The following is an 18,589-nucleotide window of genomic DNA, read 5'->3' as shown; positions in this document are numbered from 1 at the left end:
TTTTTCTTACACAGTCGTCTAAGAATCACTTCAGCCCCATAAGAGGTTGAATTTTTAGGGGACAATTTCCTTCACATTATGATAGTAATTTTAATCAGTGCCGTTTTCTCAGTGGACAGTTTCAAGCTGTGTTGGTTTTAGTTTTCTCGCCATCATGCTTACAGTCCCTTGGTTTATGAGAGCATGTGGCTGTCATTACCTGCGTAATCTAATTTATTTTTTTTGTTTTTGCATCCTCAGTCACCTTCCAAGTTATATTTCTAGTTAAGACTCGATACTTTTTGATTTATACCTGCATTTTATATAAGAGCATTACTCACTGTTACCGCAAGCACCAGATGTCCTCGTCTCTGACACCAGTTAATTGCTGTTGTAATGAGGACTGCTTTTTGTACAGATGAATATTCTAATTTTATGTAAATGGTGGAACAAAGTCAAGATTAGAAATGCATTACCTGCAAATCAATCAGCCCATGAATAGCCATGTATCACTCTTTTGTTGCAGCCTTTTTAAGCCTCCTTTGTATCCGTCTTTTATCAGATGAGAAAGGTTGGAACAGATAAAGCGATGCGCTTCGATGGGCGAACATTGTCCGAGCTGCCTTTCATTTCCATTCGCCCTGACTGTAAAGGCCAGGTTGTGAAATGATCTGCGAAATTTAGAAAGTTTTAAGACATCGTTTTCGCCTTAATTAATTTTAGCAGATGTAGATCTGCTGCTCATTTTTCAAAAGTGGTGTCATTTAGCGATTTACCTTTGCACGCAATCCTGCAGCTTAGACAGGTTGTGCTTTATGTATGCAGGTCAATAGCATGTCTCTTTGTTTGTGTATAAGCTAAAGGAAACTTTCAATATTTTCATTCGTTGTACTGTAGATAAGTCTAGTAAGAAAATACATTCATCAGACTGGTTTGAACAGAAGAACATAGCCTGAAAAATCCTCCGTAGTGGGTCATTACAGAGATTCTACATTCTCATTGTTTGAACTTGCAAGACTGACCCAGTGTACTTTGAATGTTTATGCACCACTGAGTTATGTCATCTGTATGAGGCTAGACTTTTTGATTTCATACAGTAGATTATGTAAAGCTCTGCAATGCAGGGAACTACACCATCATTTTTAGTTTATAACTTACACCTAATACCAAACCCAGGAAAGTGAATCTATATTAGGTTTAAAGAGACAGTACGCATTAACATTTCTTTTTCTAGCCATAATCCAGACTATTGTTATGTTGCAGTGCAGCTTTCTTTTCTCTTAAATCTCTAAAGAGATGTTGGTCAGTATAAAGTGAGAGTTTAGTGCCAGGATAGCAAAACCCAAACAAACCATGACTGAGTTGTAAGTAACTTTCTTTTAAAGGGACAGTTCACTGCCACATTGTTATTTATCCAATTTTTGAAGAGAATTTCCCAGTGACTGAAGACATTGGTAGAAAATTTCCTTCTCTTGAATGCACAGGAACTACATGGCACTTGCTTACGCTTAATATAAAGCACCTTGAGGCGACTGTTGTTGTGATTGGCGCTATATAAATAAAATTGAATTGAATTACCGCAAATGTTTAATTTCAGAAATAATGAAATATCTGCTGATCTTTTATTTTCTCCTCAGGTGTCACCACTGTCCTAACCATGACTACCTTGAGCATCAGTGCTAGAAACTCCCTTCCTAAAGTGGCCTATGCCACCGCCATGGACTGGTTCATGGCTGTGTGCTATGCCTTTGTCTTCTCTGCCTTGATTGAGTTTGCCACAGTCAACTACTTCACCAAGCGCAGCTGGGCATGGGATGGGAAAAAAGAGGGCATGGAAATAAGGGTGAGTGATTCTCATTTGCAACAGTTTCATGTAATCAAAAAAAAAATGATGGATGTGTGACGCCTGCTCTTTCGATTCATCGCAGCGCACCAACATTAACTATCACCAATATGTGAGGACAAAAACAGAATGAAAGGCAGCTAGTTCAGGGGAAAGGCTCACGCAACTTTTCTTTGCTTACTAAATTCAAAATTAATCCAAAAAAAAGAAGTTGCTAAAAATGTCACTTGATTCTGGAGGAGTGATGAGGGGAAATTGCAGTTTGGAAACACATAGAAAGTATCCTTAATGCAGCATGGAGTACTTTGTAAAGCCTGTAAAGAGACCTTTTATTTATTCATTGCCAAATGGAACAGAGACAGTGGGGCGGAACAGTGAGAGCAAAAACAGAGGTAAACTCCCAGAGACGCTGGCCCTGATTTATGATGGCAGCATATGTTCAACTCTCATCCTAAAGTCAATGCAGCCTTATTCTCCCCAGAAAAGATGGTGCATTTACATCTATATAGTATATTGTTTAAAATGAATCACGTGATATTGAAGATAAATCACATCTTGTACATTATCAATAGCCAAACAAATAAAATAAAATAAAAAGATCTCCGTGCCTGAGCCTATTTAATGGTTTATATTGAGGGAACAACCAGATATGTATCCAAAGAAGTTGTTGTTCAAAGAGAAAAAAAAAAACCTAAATCAAGCCACATGTTTCTCATGACAGCTTCAGCCTTTAAATGCAATATGATCTGTATGATTACCTTACTGGAAAGATCATTCCGTCTGTAATCACGACAGCTTGAAAAGTTTTCAATGAATTCTGATCAAACTTTTTTGTAGTGTAGAGCACGAGCCATTAAAAAGTGTCTTAGATCCACCACGGTCTTCATGGTCACCCTCGTGATTTATTGGTCGAAGAGTGACAAAAAGCCTTATAACTTAAAACGTATGGCAAGCGTTGTGTTTGCTGTCAACATATAGAAAGATTTAAAATATCATGTCACATTTGACCTCTGACCTCTTCTTTAACTCAATGATTTGAAGGTCAAAGTGATAATAACTGATTGATAATAATTGAAATAATAATAATGGTGATAAAATAAGGCCAGACCTTCATAAAATGACCTTTATGTGCTTAAAATTTCACAGCCTTTGTTTGTATTGGAAGATTTAGGAAATGCTGCCAGTATATGGAGGTTCTAAATATTAACACTATAGTTTGCATCTAAATGTCATGTCACATTTGACCTCTGACCTCACTTTTACATCTGCCTTTTTTTGAAGTTATTTGTCGTATGTTTAAAGTATTGTCAAAATCTGCTCAGTTAGTTAAAAATATATACAGTAGTATAATATTATATAATAATATAATAATTATATCCAATTATTTACAAATCCATACCTATTATCTATTACCTACTCCCACATAAAATACTCTGCTGTTCCCTTAAAAGTTAATCCTGCCCAGGGCGAGCCTCTCTGGTGGACTTTTCATGTGTTTGTAAATGATAGCATTAAATCAAAAACAATTGTAGGCACACAGACGTAGTGAAATGAAAGAAACTAAGTCAGATTAAAAACTTACATTAAATATCAAAATAGTCTTCTTTTCTTTTAACATCAATCTCACCAGGCACTAAATACCAGTTTAAAATCAGGCTGTGTCATTTACTGTTATGATATAAGATTCTCATGTTATTTAGCTCTTTTACAAAAGCCTTAGATAGACATATGTAAAAATGCTCCTAGAAAGTCAAAAGCAAAAGACTTTAGCATGTACTGAACATCACCTTTATTTCTCTTAACTTACATAGTGAGTCACTGACATTGGAACCATGGAGAGATTCTTGGAGGAGCATTTTGCATGTCAGCCAGTTAGAACTATAGACTGCATATAAAACACTGACGTAGCTTCCAGGTCTGAAAAGTGAAAGTGCTAAAGTCGCTCAGGTTTGGATTCTTTCTTGTGGCCAGCAGGAGGCAACTTCTCTGGATGCAAGAAGAAGTCTCTCTTTGGGGAAATGACCCTACTGCTCACTTAAACTTTGACTTCACTAAACACTTTTCTGCAGTCCCCAGCCATGAGAGCTATAGTTTCAAGTCTTACTGAATGTGCATGATATTCTTTTTACAGCTTTTTGTCCTCATTAGACTCAAAAAGGAGCAAAAGGCTGGGTATGCTTTGGGGTGATCAGTCAGACTTTTCCTGTTTTTGTCAAAAAAACAAAAAAACAAAACAGGGTCTTGGTGGCTACACCCATCTTTTATATACAGTCTATGATCAGAGTGAGTTCATCTAAAAAAGGGGGGGCTGCATGAAGAAGTAGCTTAAGTTCAATAAGGACAGACCTGGTACATAGAACTGAACATTAGAACAATAAAAACAAAGCACACCAGCATAAAAAGACTAATATAAGTTAGTAATTGTGCAGCTAAAATGAGTTTACCTGATATATGTATAACACAGTCCATTTCAAACTGAGAAAAGGAGTATTAACTGTGGCTTATAAGCAAAGCTATATTAAAAGGACAGCCTTCTGGGGTGCTTGGAAAAACATATAAGACTCATATAAGAAACATTATGAAGCTGTGCCAGTGGTAAATAGTGGCAGTGCTATTACTGTATTGCTGTGAGCGCATAAAAACACAGCCACAGACACAACATAAAGGGAAAGTTATTTCTTCTGTGACAGACAGTGCCACGAATCTATTTTCTGCTACCATTGTACAAACTGTTTGACACAATCAGTACAGCCTTTTCCCGCTTTTTCTATAGTTTGACATTTGGTCCTCGGAGCGATTGGCAGAAATGCATATTGCTGCCACAGAACTTTTCAGTTGGTGGGGATAATTTGCTGCGTTACACTGCTGCAGAGAGGAGGTTTTTTTCTCTTTTCTTTTTCTTTTTTTTCCCCGCCCCTCCTCTTTGATGGCTCGTCTTAATGGCAACAGCCTGGACTGGGTTCTCAGGGACTGTGCTGAGCATGCAGTTGTCATGATAGATAAAATAGAATGGGGTCACAGAGGGAGACGTGACACTCCTAACACACTGCCTGCTAGAACGAGCTACTGGAATCCAAAGCAATCAGGCACTGCATATATTTCCCTTTTTTTTTTTAGCAAATTTAGAAAAATGACTGTTAATGAGCACGAGCTACATAAGCAAAACCTCTTCTTCAGGAGAGAAGTTTTAGCTAGTAAGTCTTTTTTAAAAATCTAGCCCCGCAGCCATCAGAGCTAGGGTTTCAGCCACCACTCCTACCGGAACCAAATGATGACTTCATCACCCTTAGGCTGCTTTCTTTTTTTAGGTCTCAGATATGATCCACAGATGAGTGTGTGCGCACTAATTTACTTTACTGGTTATGGAGCATCGATGTAGTTTTCCTTTGCTTTTATTCGACCATTTTCTGTGACAGGCAATCTGCCTAATTAGCTCTCCCCTCTCCGGCTGAAGGTGAGGTTATTACAGAAATTAGCCGGTGGGGAGTTTGGTTGGAAAAGCCTGCATATTCTCAGCACTCTGTGACACATGATTGGACACTGCTATGTTGGATATCATGTGCTGTTTTATCAGCAGAGGCAGAAGCACTGGCTGTGGGTTGCACTGGCTGTGGGTTGCTCTGCTGCGGCCAAGGGGTGATCGCGGTTTCGTGTGTGCGTGTGTGTGCGCATGTGTGTGTCTACGCACCTGCAGTACATAATAACTTCATCAACATTTTACCAGAATAATTCATTATCTCTTATTAGCACAAGCACTTGCATGTCAGTAGAATGTATTCTGGAAGTTTTGATGCACTCAGGTGGAAAGAACAAAGGTGAGTTGACATTTCTGGAGGCCAGGGGTGCACTTTTGTACTTTTTCAGTCCCAATAATGATAGAGATACTTGGGTGTTAAGCTGTGTTCCTCACTGCAAGGAGGATACTTGGAAGCATTCTTTTGTACAAGTTTTTTGATGTAGCAAGCATGAAATACCACTAAATTGCTGACCCCTTGTTGTTGGCGTTTTCCATGCGATGCTATATTAACAAATGTAATAGGCCGCCTACACACTAGACCCTACAGGAACTGCTCTCCTAAAGAAACCCATGTCATGAAGCTCCTGGTGCACCATTTTTGTGCTGATGTTAATGCCAGAGTTAGCAGACTGTTGGTGGCTTTCACACCCTATGCACCTCAGCACATGGCAGCCCCACTCTGTAAATTTACGTTGCCCGAGTTCATCCAGTTCTCAAGATTCTCACAGCTCTTTGTGGAATAGCTTGCAACTTTTACGAACTGACTTGTTGCCATCATGGCACCCTATTACAGTGCCACACTTGAAATCAGTGAACTCTTTAGAGTGACTCATTCTTTAACAAATGTTTGTAAAGGCAGACCGCATGGCTAGGTGTTTGATTTCATAGATCTGTGGCAAAAGGACAGAAAACACCTGAATTCAAATGTTAGAATCCTTTTTTTCCATATAGTGTACATTAACACATCCTTAAGTGAAATCAGAAAGGTCTATTTCATGTTTATATATAATATCATAACTAAATGACATAATTATTAAGAGAGGCCACCCATGCAACTAGCAAGTTCCTCCAAATTTTGATAGTGCAAGTGCCTCTACCTAAATACACACTTAAATGCTCACGTCAAAACGTGTCCACAGGAACACAAACAGGGACATCGTGGCTCCCTATAGACAGTCTGCACACTCACATACCCACATGCTCACATACTTGGGGCTATTTATTACGCCAACACTTCAGCTCCAGTCTTAGAGAGGGACAGACTGTCACAAGGTTCAGTTACACGCACACATGCACACACTGAGCTCCAAACAGCAGGACACAGCAAGGCACAATTACCCCCAGGACACTTAAACACACTCATCAAGAAATTCTGATGCAACAATTTTCAGAAGTTACAAAGACAAGGTCAATAGATGCATTGTATTCATGGAGTATTTTTGCCTGCAGCTATTGAAATGACTTTGAATAGTACACAGGAATCTGTGGCTGCTAGTGAATTATGTGCTCTGTTACATAAGGTTCATAAAAACATGCATACAGCCCAGTGCTACATACTGTTCCCCCAATAATTAGACCATATAAATTATTACCTACAAGGACAATGGAACAGCAAAAAAGAAGAGAAAATTTGCTACATTACTGTGCAGATAGCATCCATAGTCTAAAAGACTGAACAGTTTGGGATGGTATTATTAGAGCTTAGAGGTGTAAGTGCAGAACATTCACTGATCAGTATGAAAATTGGTTTTAGAAGTTTGGTACACAGCCTTCATAATGTACAGCAAGTTAAATTGAGACGGCCAAACACTTTTAGTACTCACTGAAAGTTTCACTATAAACAGACATAAACTGACCTCTAATTTAGCGACCATAAAATTGCAATTTATGTTTTCTAAATACAGGCTAATAACCACTTTCATTCAGGCTTTCTTCTCCAGACTGGTGGAGAACTCTAAACATAGTATTTCTGTTGATTAAAAATGCTCTTAAAGGCAGCACCGCAGGAACATTTGAGAGTTTTCTCAAGTTAGCCATTCAAGTTAACTCAGGGGAAGGCAAACAGTCGGTTAGCAACTACAGAATCCTTTGTTAGCACCCACCTGTCATTCAAAGCGGCTACATACTTATTAATTTGAAGCTCCCTCTCCAAACATACATACCGTAGGCCTCTTATACAATTTCCGTGAAGATACTATAGTGGCCAGAATGGTAGCATCTGTTAGCATCTGTTAGCTGTTGAGGACAAAAATATAGCATCTGTTAGGTATCAACTCTAAAAATATACTGTCTGCTAGCAATCAAAGCTAAAACAATAGCGCCTGACAGGTACAGTGGCAAAAGGTATAGCGGTCATTAGCTATCGAGGCTAAAATTGAGTGTCTGTTAGCTATCGAGGCCAAAACTGATTTTTGTAGCAGGCTGTGAAAACACAGGAGTCTGTGTGGACTTGCGTTTGGAGCCAGTCTCAAGTGGCCATTATAGGAAATCAAGTTGTGGTTTGGCTTCATTTCTCAGGACTGGTGTTTGCCACTTCGGATACACATATTCATCAGCCAAGTCATTCTACTGTCGGACATGACACTCACCACTGGCAGTGACTGATGGCTATCTGCTGTGTTCCATCCATTTTGCAGTCGATCCAGTTTCACAAATTTTATGATTGAATTTCTGCTCTTTAAAGATGCGTGACGGGTAGCCATATTGAGCTATATTGTTACTACAATTGATGTATCCCTGATGCGTGATATTGTAGTAATTTGCCTTTCCTGCTGACAGAAACCTCCAATAGAGCAGCTCATTCTGTGTTAGAATTAGGGTTGCCAACTCCCTGAAAAATAAATAAGGGACACCTCGTGGCCAGGGCCGGGCGACCGAGTTGTCTTCACCCTTCCCAGTGTGGTGAATTTTCTAGCTCTTTTTTTGTGTGTGAAATTATTTTTTTAACCATTTGACTTGAAGTTGATTTAAGTAGATGCATATTCTATTCTTTGTGATATGAACACATGTGAAACAAATGATCATTTAGCCATTTGTTTTTAGCTCAAAATGACAACATTAACACAGTAAAACAGGTCTCTTTCTTAAACAGAAGCCTGTCATGCTTAACTTTTGAGAATATAAGTAAATCTTTCTTTAAAAGCACTCTGTCCTGCTTAACTTAAAATAATAGAAAACAATAGAAAGAAAAATATTATTGTAACAGTGCACATTTAGTGCATTTAGTACAATTGGCTTCAGTTGAGGTATTATTTCAGCTTTTCTAATGCTAATCAGCTGCTCCTGTTTGTAAACCGGCTTGTTCCCATGATTACGCATCATAACTCATCATCATTATTCATCTATGTATTACTTTTATGTATTAGTCATCAATTTGTTGTAATCATCTATCCTTGCAGTTGTTTATTACACAAAATAAATTATATTATCACACTTCTGGCCACATAGCGCTGATATTCACTGCACATGCCCATATTAACGTTTTCCAGCCAGGTGTTTTCCTTTTCCCATTCTTCCCTTTCTCTGAGGGGAACAAACATTGCTGCTCTAATGCTGGGCTCACACTGTGCGATTTTTGGCCCATTTTGAGCCGATTTTTGAGTATTCGGACCGATTTTGGCCTTCATCGTGCGTCGTGTAGTATACGTGGGGTAAAGAGAAGTGATTAACACCTCACGACCAGCTCCCGATCATCAATCGCTCGTGAGGGTCTCACCACAGGGGCTCACACTGCTCACGCGCCAACGTAAACGTTGGTGAAAAAGACGGAGCAGCACGGCTGTGCAGCGTGTGATCTGGACACAAGCGATGGAGGCACAACTTGTAGAACTTTGGAAAGCTCATCCGAGCCTTTTCGATGTGGCATCACAAAATTATCACGACCACAACAACCGTGAAAATAGTTGGATCTACATCGCTGCTCAATCACAGCTGCCTGATCAATGTTTTTCATTAGCAATTTAGCAAAGTTGATGGTAGTGGTGTGTCTGTGTGAGTGAAAGACAGAGAGAGAGCGCGAGCGACAGATTTTCTGTTATAACCTTCATTTTATGGAGGCACAGTGTGAGCTCTCAGGTCGCATCAGAGCATCGGGCGGTATAGTGTGAGAGTACATCGTGACATACGAACTTCTAACCCCTGCGAGTCAATCGTGCAGTTTGAGCAGGAGCTGAATAACGTGACTGAAAAAATCGCACAGTGTTTGCCCAGCTTTAGGTGTACTGTCATCCGAGACTTGCACCGCAGTGTCTGCGTTTGTTTCCCTGTTGGCCATGCTTCTTGTTGTGGTCATCTGTTGTCTTCCGGTATTTTCTCCGCAAGCGACCTTTCCTCGACCAATGAGATGAGCGGTAATCTGAATTGTCATACTCGAATTGTCATAAGTGTGCTGTCAGCTCATTGGTCACAAAGCAGGAGAGGGGCTGGGAATTATGTTTTCAAACAAAGTGTTAATTCCATTAACATTTATAGACTACTTTTGATTCTCACTGTATTACGGGACAAAGTGCGTCCCTTATTAGCTCAATACGGGACGTGTACTTTTGTTTCGAAATACGGGACGATTCCGTATTTTAAGGGACGGTTGGCAACCCTAGTTAGAATCAATATCATTGAAAGGTACCTGGTTATCTGGGAGCAAGAGTGTGACTCTTCTGTCTTTCTTTCTTTTTCTGTTCAAATTGACTTAAGATAGCAGGTGCTTCAAGCACCGGTTTAAAGCAATCAACTGCCTGCAAGTTTGTTAGCTCTCCTCAAGGTTGAAGGATCATACTCATCCTGTTGCCCTGCTCACTCAAGGAAACACACTTATGACAGTAAATATATTTCCTCCTCAATCCTGCTGCCTCCAGTACAAAGTAAAAAAAAAACAAACAAGCAAAACCTACTGGCAGACATTAAAAAGGACTCCCTGTGAGATTTACACGCACTCGAGACACTGAACATAGCCACGGCACATGTCTTGTCACGTGTAAAACCATTGCTGTGCCTCCATTCGTGAGTATATGTGAACACTGAGCATAAAGACCAAACAAAATATTTGGTGATGAGCTGTGCGCTGTAAGAGATTCACCGTGAAGCACTTTGGGGTAGAGGGGACATTAGTTATGCTAATTAAAAAGATGGAGAGAAGCAAAAAGGAAGGAAAATTAAATGAAGCTAAAAAAAAAAAAGTGGAGCAAAAATTAAAACTGGGCTCAAAGCAAAAGTGAAAAGGGGGAGCTGTGAAAGTGAAAATCTGTTACAAGACACGCACTGAATTAGTTTCTTAAAGTGGCCACAGTGGGGATGAATGGTGTGAAGGAAATTACCACAGTACAGACTCGCACACTGGATGCCACACAGGAAACTAAAACTCTGCCTGGTAATCAATCTTAGTGTCCTACTTGCTCTCCCACATCTACTGTGTGCGCTGTACTGTTCTTCGCTAGGCTGACAGGATCCTCTAGTGATGCAAGTTTAGCTATTTGAGCCAGTACCAATTTAGCAAATAAAATTCTGGCTCCCTGTGCGACTTCAATATGAAAGACAGTCTAATGATTTCCCTCTAGTAGAACTAAGACGGCAGTCTCTCCAGCCAGCTTTATCACACAGAGCCTTTGTCGTGTTTGTTGTATCGCAATCTGTTTGCCTGCAGAGGTCTGGCTGCTCTCATTGATACAGTTTGTCAGACATGTTTTCAGGCGCTGTTATTTTGCTTTTCCTTCTAATCCTGCTCTGTGCTGCTACTGCTACTGCTAGCAGTATCAGACGCCAGTCCAGCCTGGTTCTGCAATGATGCAAATCAGAACTGTTCCTATTCCCATACTCTTAATTTCATCATGATTTTCTTTTTTTCGATCTTGGTCCTTTACGTTCTGCAATCCAGATTTGTATGATGCAGATTTGATTTGACGGTATGTTCAAAAGTAGTTCCAGCTAGATACTGATGAATACAGTATGTAAGTTGGGTAATTTTAATATAATTGGTAAACTTTTTTTCTTTTCTACTTTTCTTTTCAGGAACCGTTTCAGGCTAACATGGCCAGGATTAAAGATATGGTTAGGCTTTTGTTTTGTTCTTGTGTGTGTCGTGTCTCGTGGTGTTGCTTCTATTTCCTCTTTATGAGTTCAAATGGAAGTATGGTTGAGTCTGGTGCCCCCCCCTTCCTAACGACCTTTGCTTTACTTCCTTCTTCCTTTTCAGAGAAGAGAATCTGCGACTTTGTCCAAAAAGGCGAACAACACCTTCAACATTGTCGGAACCACCTACGCCATCAACGTAGCTAAAGATCAAGGTTTAACGACCATTTCCAAGAGCGCGGGAGCATCGGCGAAGCATCCCTATATGCCTGACCCCTACATAGAGGCCAAGAAATCCTACAACCGCGTCAGCAAAGTGGACAAGATATCACGCATCATTTTCCCAATTTTGTTCTTCATCTTCAACTTGGGTTACTGGGCCACATATGTCAACAGAAAGCCCGCTATCATGAAGGCAAACAACCTAAACTGAGTCTGACCAAATGCTCGGCTTGATTGGGTTTGGTTTCGGTGTGCCAAGTCCATTACATCTTTTTTTGTGCGTGTGTACGTGTGTGCGCGCATGTTTTGTGTGTCTGTTTTTTCTTAGGCATCTGATATTTTGCACGTCCGTATAGATGGAAGGCAAATTTGACCATACAGTAGATTCACATAGAGTAGTGGACCGTGGAGTCTGTGTGTCACGTCAGTCTGTGTTTGTGCAGCATTTCTTTTTAGTTTCGTCCCCTCCACACTTAGCTCTGGCCCTGTTCTCTGTTGTGAGTAACCCGGTGATCTTTGCTGTACCTTTGACGGCTTGCTGTTTTGTAGAGTAGTCAAATTGCATTTTCCACCAAATTTGGACATGTTTGCGCTTTTCTTATGATAAGTCAGGGCAAGCATGCGTTCAACGTTCTCGTTGTAGCTCATTACCAATAATAAGACTGTCACGTGCATTGAGTTGAGATATGCATGCAGACATGCACACGAACACATGCATCAGAAGACACCAAGAGAGCCATTTGCTGGTCGCTTTACTGTTATTCTGTTAGCTGGGGGCAGCCTGTGTAGGTCCATAGGAACATCGTTAATAATCGTCAGTGTCTGACCTTCAGCTTGCGGTGAAGTTCAACAGTCCCAATACAGTATTATCTGCAACTGCTTTCGCGTCTCATTGGGCTGCCTGTACATTTTCTAGTTCAGTGGCTCTTTGAGGTTTAATTGGCTATGTCCTACGACAGAGAAGCTACGTGCCTTGGTAAATACACACATCACGAAGCAAAAAAGGCTTTGACATGCTTACACTTGCATTTCCACACATATAGACGACGGTCTGTGTGTTTACATTACATACAAACATTTACAAACTGGCATCCATGCTCTGCAGTGTAGTGCAGTATGGGCTGTGCATCACGCACCGCGCCGGGGGAGATGGGTATAAAGTGTAAATGTTTCCCATGAGTGCCGAAGGCTAACAGACCTTTCAGCACTAGTGAAAAGCTGAAGCAAAGATATTAAAGGATATATCATAGTCCGTGTGCCATTTATGTTTTGACATCTCTGTGAGCTGAGCAGTCATTACAAACTACCGCCATTACCTCAGACTGAAGTCGAATTCACACATTATTTTTTTTCGCCGTTCAAATGCAAATAACGTGACACGTTTCACAAATTAAATCATAGCAGACACTCGCCCTTTAAGTAAACTGTGAGCAGGCACCTTGAAACCTTTTTTTTTTATTGTTTTTGTTTTTCACCCTTATTTTGTTTCCATCGGTCACCGTAGCCACACTCATGCACAAGCGTTTTGATTCGTGCTGTATTTTTTGCCCTTTTATACTTTATCGTGTAAAGTCGGTCGGTGTTGATTTGATTGTCTCCATATACTGTGTTTTGTAGTAAAAGTCGAGTCACAGTCATGCAGCATTTCTGAACACATTTCGGAGACACTGCCATCGCTGGCGACAGTTGCATTGCAAAATTCATAATAATAAAACAACAACAAATTGTTCTGATCGCGCCAAAGAGCCACTAACGATGGAGCGATGATCGCTCGTGCATTGAATTTGTCTCTGATTTGTTTAGCGGTGTCTGTATTCCTGTGACACTCTGTGTTATGTGTGCTAAGCATTTATGCAGGTGTAACTCTAAAGCCATTTCTGTTGCTTTTTATGCTAAGCAAACTGTTTTTCATCATGTTAAATACCTGCTCTGACAACCACTGTACTCGATACTCTTTCATACATTAAGCTTACCATTTTCAGTGGTAAGCTTAGGACAGTGAGTGAACCGTGTTGTGGCACCTGTAAAGGTTTGTTAATACAAACCACGTAGAAGTGTTCAGTCATAGCTTAATGCATGGTGAAGTCTGTACACGTTTTTTCGTCTTTGGCCTCAAATATTGGTGTTTGTCACTAAGGAAATAGGGCTTGGTATCAATGTGTTGTACTTCATCCCAGTTACTCATAACCTCTCATAACCCAGCATCTGTATAAACACGCATAATTCCAACTATTTGTGCATACTAATGCAATGTTTATGCTTTACAGCTGGTACAGAGTTTTGGGAGTGTTTTTACCCTTATTTGGTCACACACGCACAGTTCGCACATACTGAACTGGCTCTGCAGTCATCTTAAATAATGTTAAGCCAGTTCATACATGAAGATACAGGACAACAACAATACAATAGAAAATTTTGTTCCATGATTGAAAGAATTAAGTTAAGTACATCGAACAAGTTGTGAATTTAACCGACATATAACATGATGAAAACAAGCTATTCTTATCAAATAATGTGTATAATTTAACACAAGATGTATTATTATATTTTTTAAAAACTGATATATAATCAAATGAAGAACAAATGAGATATTTACATTTTTATTATTATAAAATGTAATCAGTGGCTATTTGTAGAGCACTGACTCTTTTAGCCATTACGATAAATCAGTGCGTCTAATTTCAAGCCATACATATGTGGACATACACACAAAGCTAGACCCTATCTCTCTCTTCCACATGCAGCTAAATTGCAACAGCATGTGCATTTCTTTGTAAACCTTATACAGACATTAGAAACACAGTGGCTATAATGGCAAAATAAGGCGTGATACTAACCTCTGCACTGAAATCGAGGAATAGAAATTCATTTCATTTCATCGGGCAAATTAAATGTATAATAACAAACAGGGTGAAGCACGTCGCTGTGTCTTAATGATACGTATTACCTCTAAATATTTCTGAACACCACACATCATCCCGGCGCGGTATAGCTTTTTTTAAATCCGATACATTTCATTGATTTATACACTTTTCAATGAAAACACCCTGTTTCCTCTTCTTTATTTCTTCTTTTTTTTTAGAATTTAGTCTCAAACAAAATGATCCATTTTACACATCCACTGAGGGTTTATAAACCCTGCTGGCTGCTGCTAAACAGCATTAATGTTTGTGTATGACTCTTCTGGGTAGTGGGATAAATGTACTGTAGGTACGTACTTCTAAGCAGAAACAGTCACTTTACTTAATATGCCCAAAGACCCTTGTCATGTCAGGATCTGGTATAATGGGATAACCAAAGATCAATTTGCTTTGTGATTTCATGTGTACTACAGCATTCATAAACTCATGTCTAACCCCATTCACAACATGAAATTAGTGTGACTGCCAAGCTGTACTGACTGTACTGATCAAGTTAAATATTTACAGAATAACATACTTCTCTACACCTCGTCAATTATAAAAAAAATTTAAATCCGCATATGTTGTGTGTTTGTGACTAGCAAACAAGGGTAAAACACTTCCGGAGCTATAAGACCATGACCACTTCACTCTGCCGCTAAACTACAGCGTAATCATCGTCATCCAGTCTGCTTGGAAAGACCATAGCAGCCAACACATGTCATAGTGCAGAAATAAGAATCTGAGCAGTTTTTAAAACTAGAAATTGTAAGAAAAAACTGTGTTTTGAAGAGTCTGCATGTACACCTGTGGTAATTGTTTTATTTCGTTTTGATTGATTGATTGATTTGAACATTCCTGGGATGATTTCGATGAGCAGGACTCCACTGTACTGTTGCCATTTAGGCTCTGCTATGATTGTGTTAGTCACGTGGTAAATCCTTTTCTCACAGGGCCAGAGTTAACTTCAGCAGAAACATGTCATCCATATGAGATAGAGTATATTAAGACTATATTACTATATTAATATATTTATGCTATTCAGTACAGCATTAAATATTCTATGTTTTATACGACGTAACCTCAACAGCATTTATGCAAAACTCCTGATGCGTAGAAAGCTGTAGATAAAATAGGCAAACTAAACAAATGATTCAACTAAATGGCAACAATTCTAATTGCGCAGAATAATTGCTCAGAATAGTACTAAGTTGTGAATTTGTAGATATTGTGAAATTAATTCCGATAGTTTTTGTGAATATTGATATGTCATGTCATTTATTTTTACATTTGATAAGTACTGCTGTCTTACATTGAGCTCTGTAACACTACGTGTTATGGTATTATAAAGATGTACAGTAGAGATAATACTCATCGAGCTATTAACACGATCCGTACCTTGTGTGCACTTTTCAAACCTAACTGTGAATAAGCAGCTGTCTGCAAGCAGAGTCGTACACACTGTGTTCTCTCTCCAGCAATTTCACTGCATGTCTCTACGCATTGAGAGATCAAAGACTTCCTCTACAAAGACAGCTCCGGGAACTTTGTGGACTTTGTGTTTTCGTTAGGAAGTGGTCTCTATATGCTCAGTGACTGGACTCTGTGTTGCCCTCTGTCATTCATGTGCTTACTGTATGGGATATAGCAAATGGAAATGAGGATTAAAAGGACCGTGTATTTTGTCTTGGAGTTAAAAGGCCCTTCTTGGTGACATCCGAGCCTCAAAGGTGCACGCTTTCAACACGCTGGACTCACCTGATGCTCCTTTAGAGGCTCATTTGACGACTATTGTTGTTTAACCCTTTGTGTGTTTGTCTGTGCTGTGCATGCGGGTCCTTTTTGTTTGTGGTTGATTAGGGGAAAATTCAGTTACAGCTTGAAGACATCCTACAGGGAACAAACATATTGCACACATTCAAGTCAAAGCACAGTCACCTACAATTTATTATATTTCACAACATTTATAGCCACTGTAGATTACACACAAATCAGACAAAACAGCAAGGGCACAACATCTGGCTTAAAGTGTATGCTGACGATTTTAATATATGTCATGATAAATAGTCTATATTTAATGTTGTACCTCATTTATATGGTTATTTAACATGTGCTGCCTGCTATTAATGAATTGTCCAAATTAACAGATGCAGTGTTATTCCCATACATTTTAATGGTCAGGATTTATGAAATTACAGTTTTCTATTACACACAAAAAACTGTTGGTAGATGTACACACACTGGAGGTTACCTGTAAAACTTGATTTAATGCTGCACATTGGCCAGAAGGCACATGAGCCAGACATTACATTACACACATTACGTTACAAAGTAAAAAAAAAATGCAACCCTCGAGAGCCTTTCACTATGAGTAAACTGCCAAAAACTGCCAGACGGCTTTTAGAGGGGAGGGAGGCATCAGTGTTACAAAGAGTAACTGCAACTGAAGTGACAGCAGAGAATTAAAAATGAAGTAAAATCTGCACAGCACAAGAGTTTTGATGATGAACATTTGATGAACACTAGCTTGTGTTTTTGACAAAGGCAGCTGTGCTGTTGTCCACAGACTTTGAAAGTTGTTGCTGTCTGGCTGGAGTCCAGTTCTGACTGCCCTGTAGGTGCCTTCAACTGCACAGGAACGGCGTCATGTGTAAAACTACAACCTTTAAATTTAGCTACAACCGCACGCCTGAGAAAATTAGACCACCACCCCGCCCACGACATAGACACAAAAGGTTGTTTTCATGCTTGTGCAATGATAAATGAAGTTACTCATTAACACTAAAAGGATATTGTGCGCGCTATCTCTTAGCCCGTAAAGTGCTTTGTTTTTCTTTGTTTTATTGTCTGCGCGCCTGTTTTGTTCATCTCCCAGAGCTCAAACGTGGAAAAAGGCTTTGACTACAGCAACACTAAAGACCTGTTCACACTCAGTGGAGTGAACACCATCTTCCACTGGGATAACCACTCCGTTTGCTAAAATGAGAGTCCCGACACACATCTCGGAACAACGTGATGACACACAAATGTTTTGTGAACCCAGTGGAATTAGCAGGACACTGAGTAAAGCATCAAAGATAAGTTTTATTTTCACTTCACCAGTGACCTGACATCACACAAAGGATGCTTTTCTTTCAGTAAGATGCCAAGTTGCATAGATCGCACATGCCATCAGTAAATTTATTGTATAATTTATGCAAACTGGAGACCAGTTACTATGGTAAGCCAGTAGATGATGACACCTAACTTGCTAATAGGGCTAATGCGCTTCTTTTTGTGACGTGAAGTTGGTTTGATGAAGGATGGAACTCACTGATGTAAAAAGAGAAGAAAGAAAAAAAATGGGTTGCTGTGGTAAAGGACGCTCATTTCTAATTACTTGTGAAGCAAAGCTGTTAGGCATAAGCTCTTTTATTTTAACCTTTCACCTTTCTATTACACAGGGTTTGTGTGGGGCTGCTGACAAGCTGTCTCCATCCTTTTGTCCGGGAATCGCTGTTCTTTACAGTAAATAAAGTTAAAGTGCTTTCATGCTTCTGCTAGTGTGACTGAGTGTTTGGTCAGATAAATGTCTGATTTCAGTTAATGAAAACCATTATAGAGAATAGGCTACTGAACCTCAAGTCTAGTCCACCAAAAGCCACTCAGGGGAGTCTTCAATCTCACAGACGTGCAACTCTGCACAAGGGACAATACCGTCAGAATGCAGCTAGCTCAGGGGGGTGACTTTAATGTAATTCAAAGGTGCAGAAACACATCTTAACATTACAGCCAGCCAGCTCACGTGGAACAGATTCATATGAATGCAGAACGGACAAGGTTAATAGGGTTTGTGTAAACCCCAGCCTAGTCATTGCCTGAAACCAGACACACCACGTTTAGAACAGCAAGACAGCAAAAACAAAGTGGACCAAAGTCACATGGATTATGTAGAAGAGAGGAACAACTGCAGCTGACATGTGACCACTGCAAAACAAAGCACAACCAAACATCCCAGAGAATTTGTTTCAATTCAATTCATTTTCAGTTTAAGATAGATAGATTGATAGATTGTCTCCATGAGCAAGC

At 39.7% G+C, this 18,589-nt stretch overlaps 1 protein-coding gene across 4 annotated transcripts in view; it reads left to right on the top strand.

Annotated features, from left to right (window-relative positions):
* Positions 1–18,045, top strand: part of gabra3 (gamma-aminobutyric acid type A receptor subunit alpha3) — a 122,612-nt gene extending 104,567 nt beyond the window's left edge. For 3 of the 4 annotated variants that reach the window (XM_082548066.1, XM_082548067.1, XM_082548064.1), the window contains 3 exons: positions 1,617–1,822; positions 11,340–11,378; positions 11,524–18,045. In XM_082548066.1, the coding sequence (XP_082404192.1) occupies positions 1,617–1,822; positions 11,340–11,378; positions 11,524–11,832 (554 nt within the window). In that variant the 3' untranslated portion in view covers positions 11,833–18,045. The remainder of the gene's footprint in view (positions 1–1,616; positions 1,823–11,339; positions 11,379–11,523) is intronic. The other variant, XM_082548065.1, reaches the window with a different exon arrangement.
* Positions 18,046–18,589: the final 544 nt, after the last annotated feature.

This window comes from Aulonocara stuartgranti (genome assembly GCF_965226115.1).
Source record: "Aulonocara stuartgranti genome assembly, chromosome: 10".
Taxonomy (NCBI): domain Eukaryota; kingdom Metazoa; phylum Chordata; class Actinopteri; order Cichliformes; family Cichlidae; genus Aulonocara; species Aulonocara stuartgranti.
This window is presented reverse-complemented; position numbering and strand designations above follow the sequence as displayed.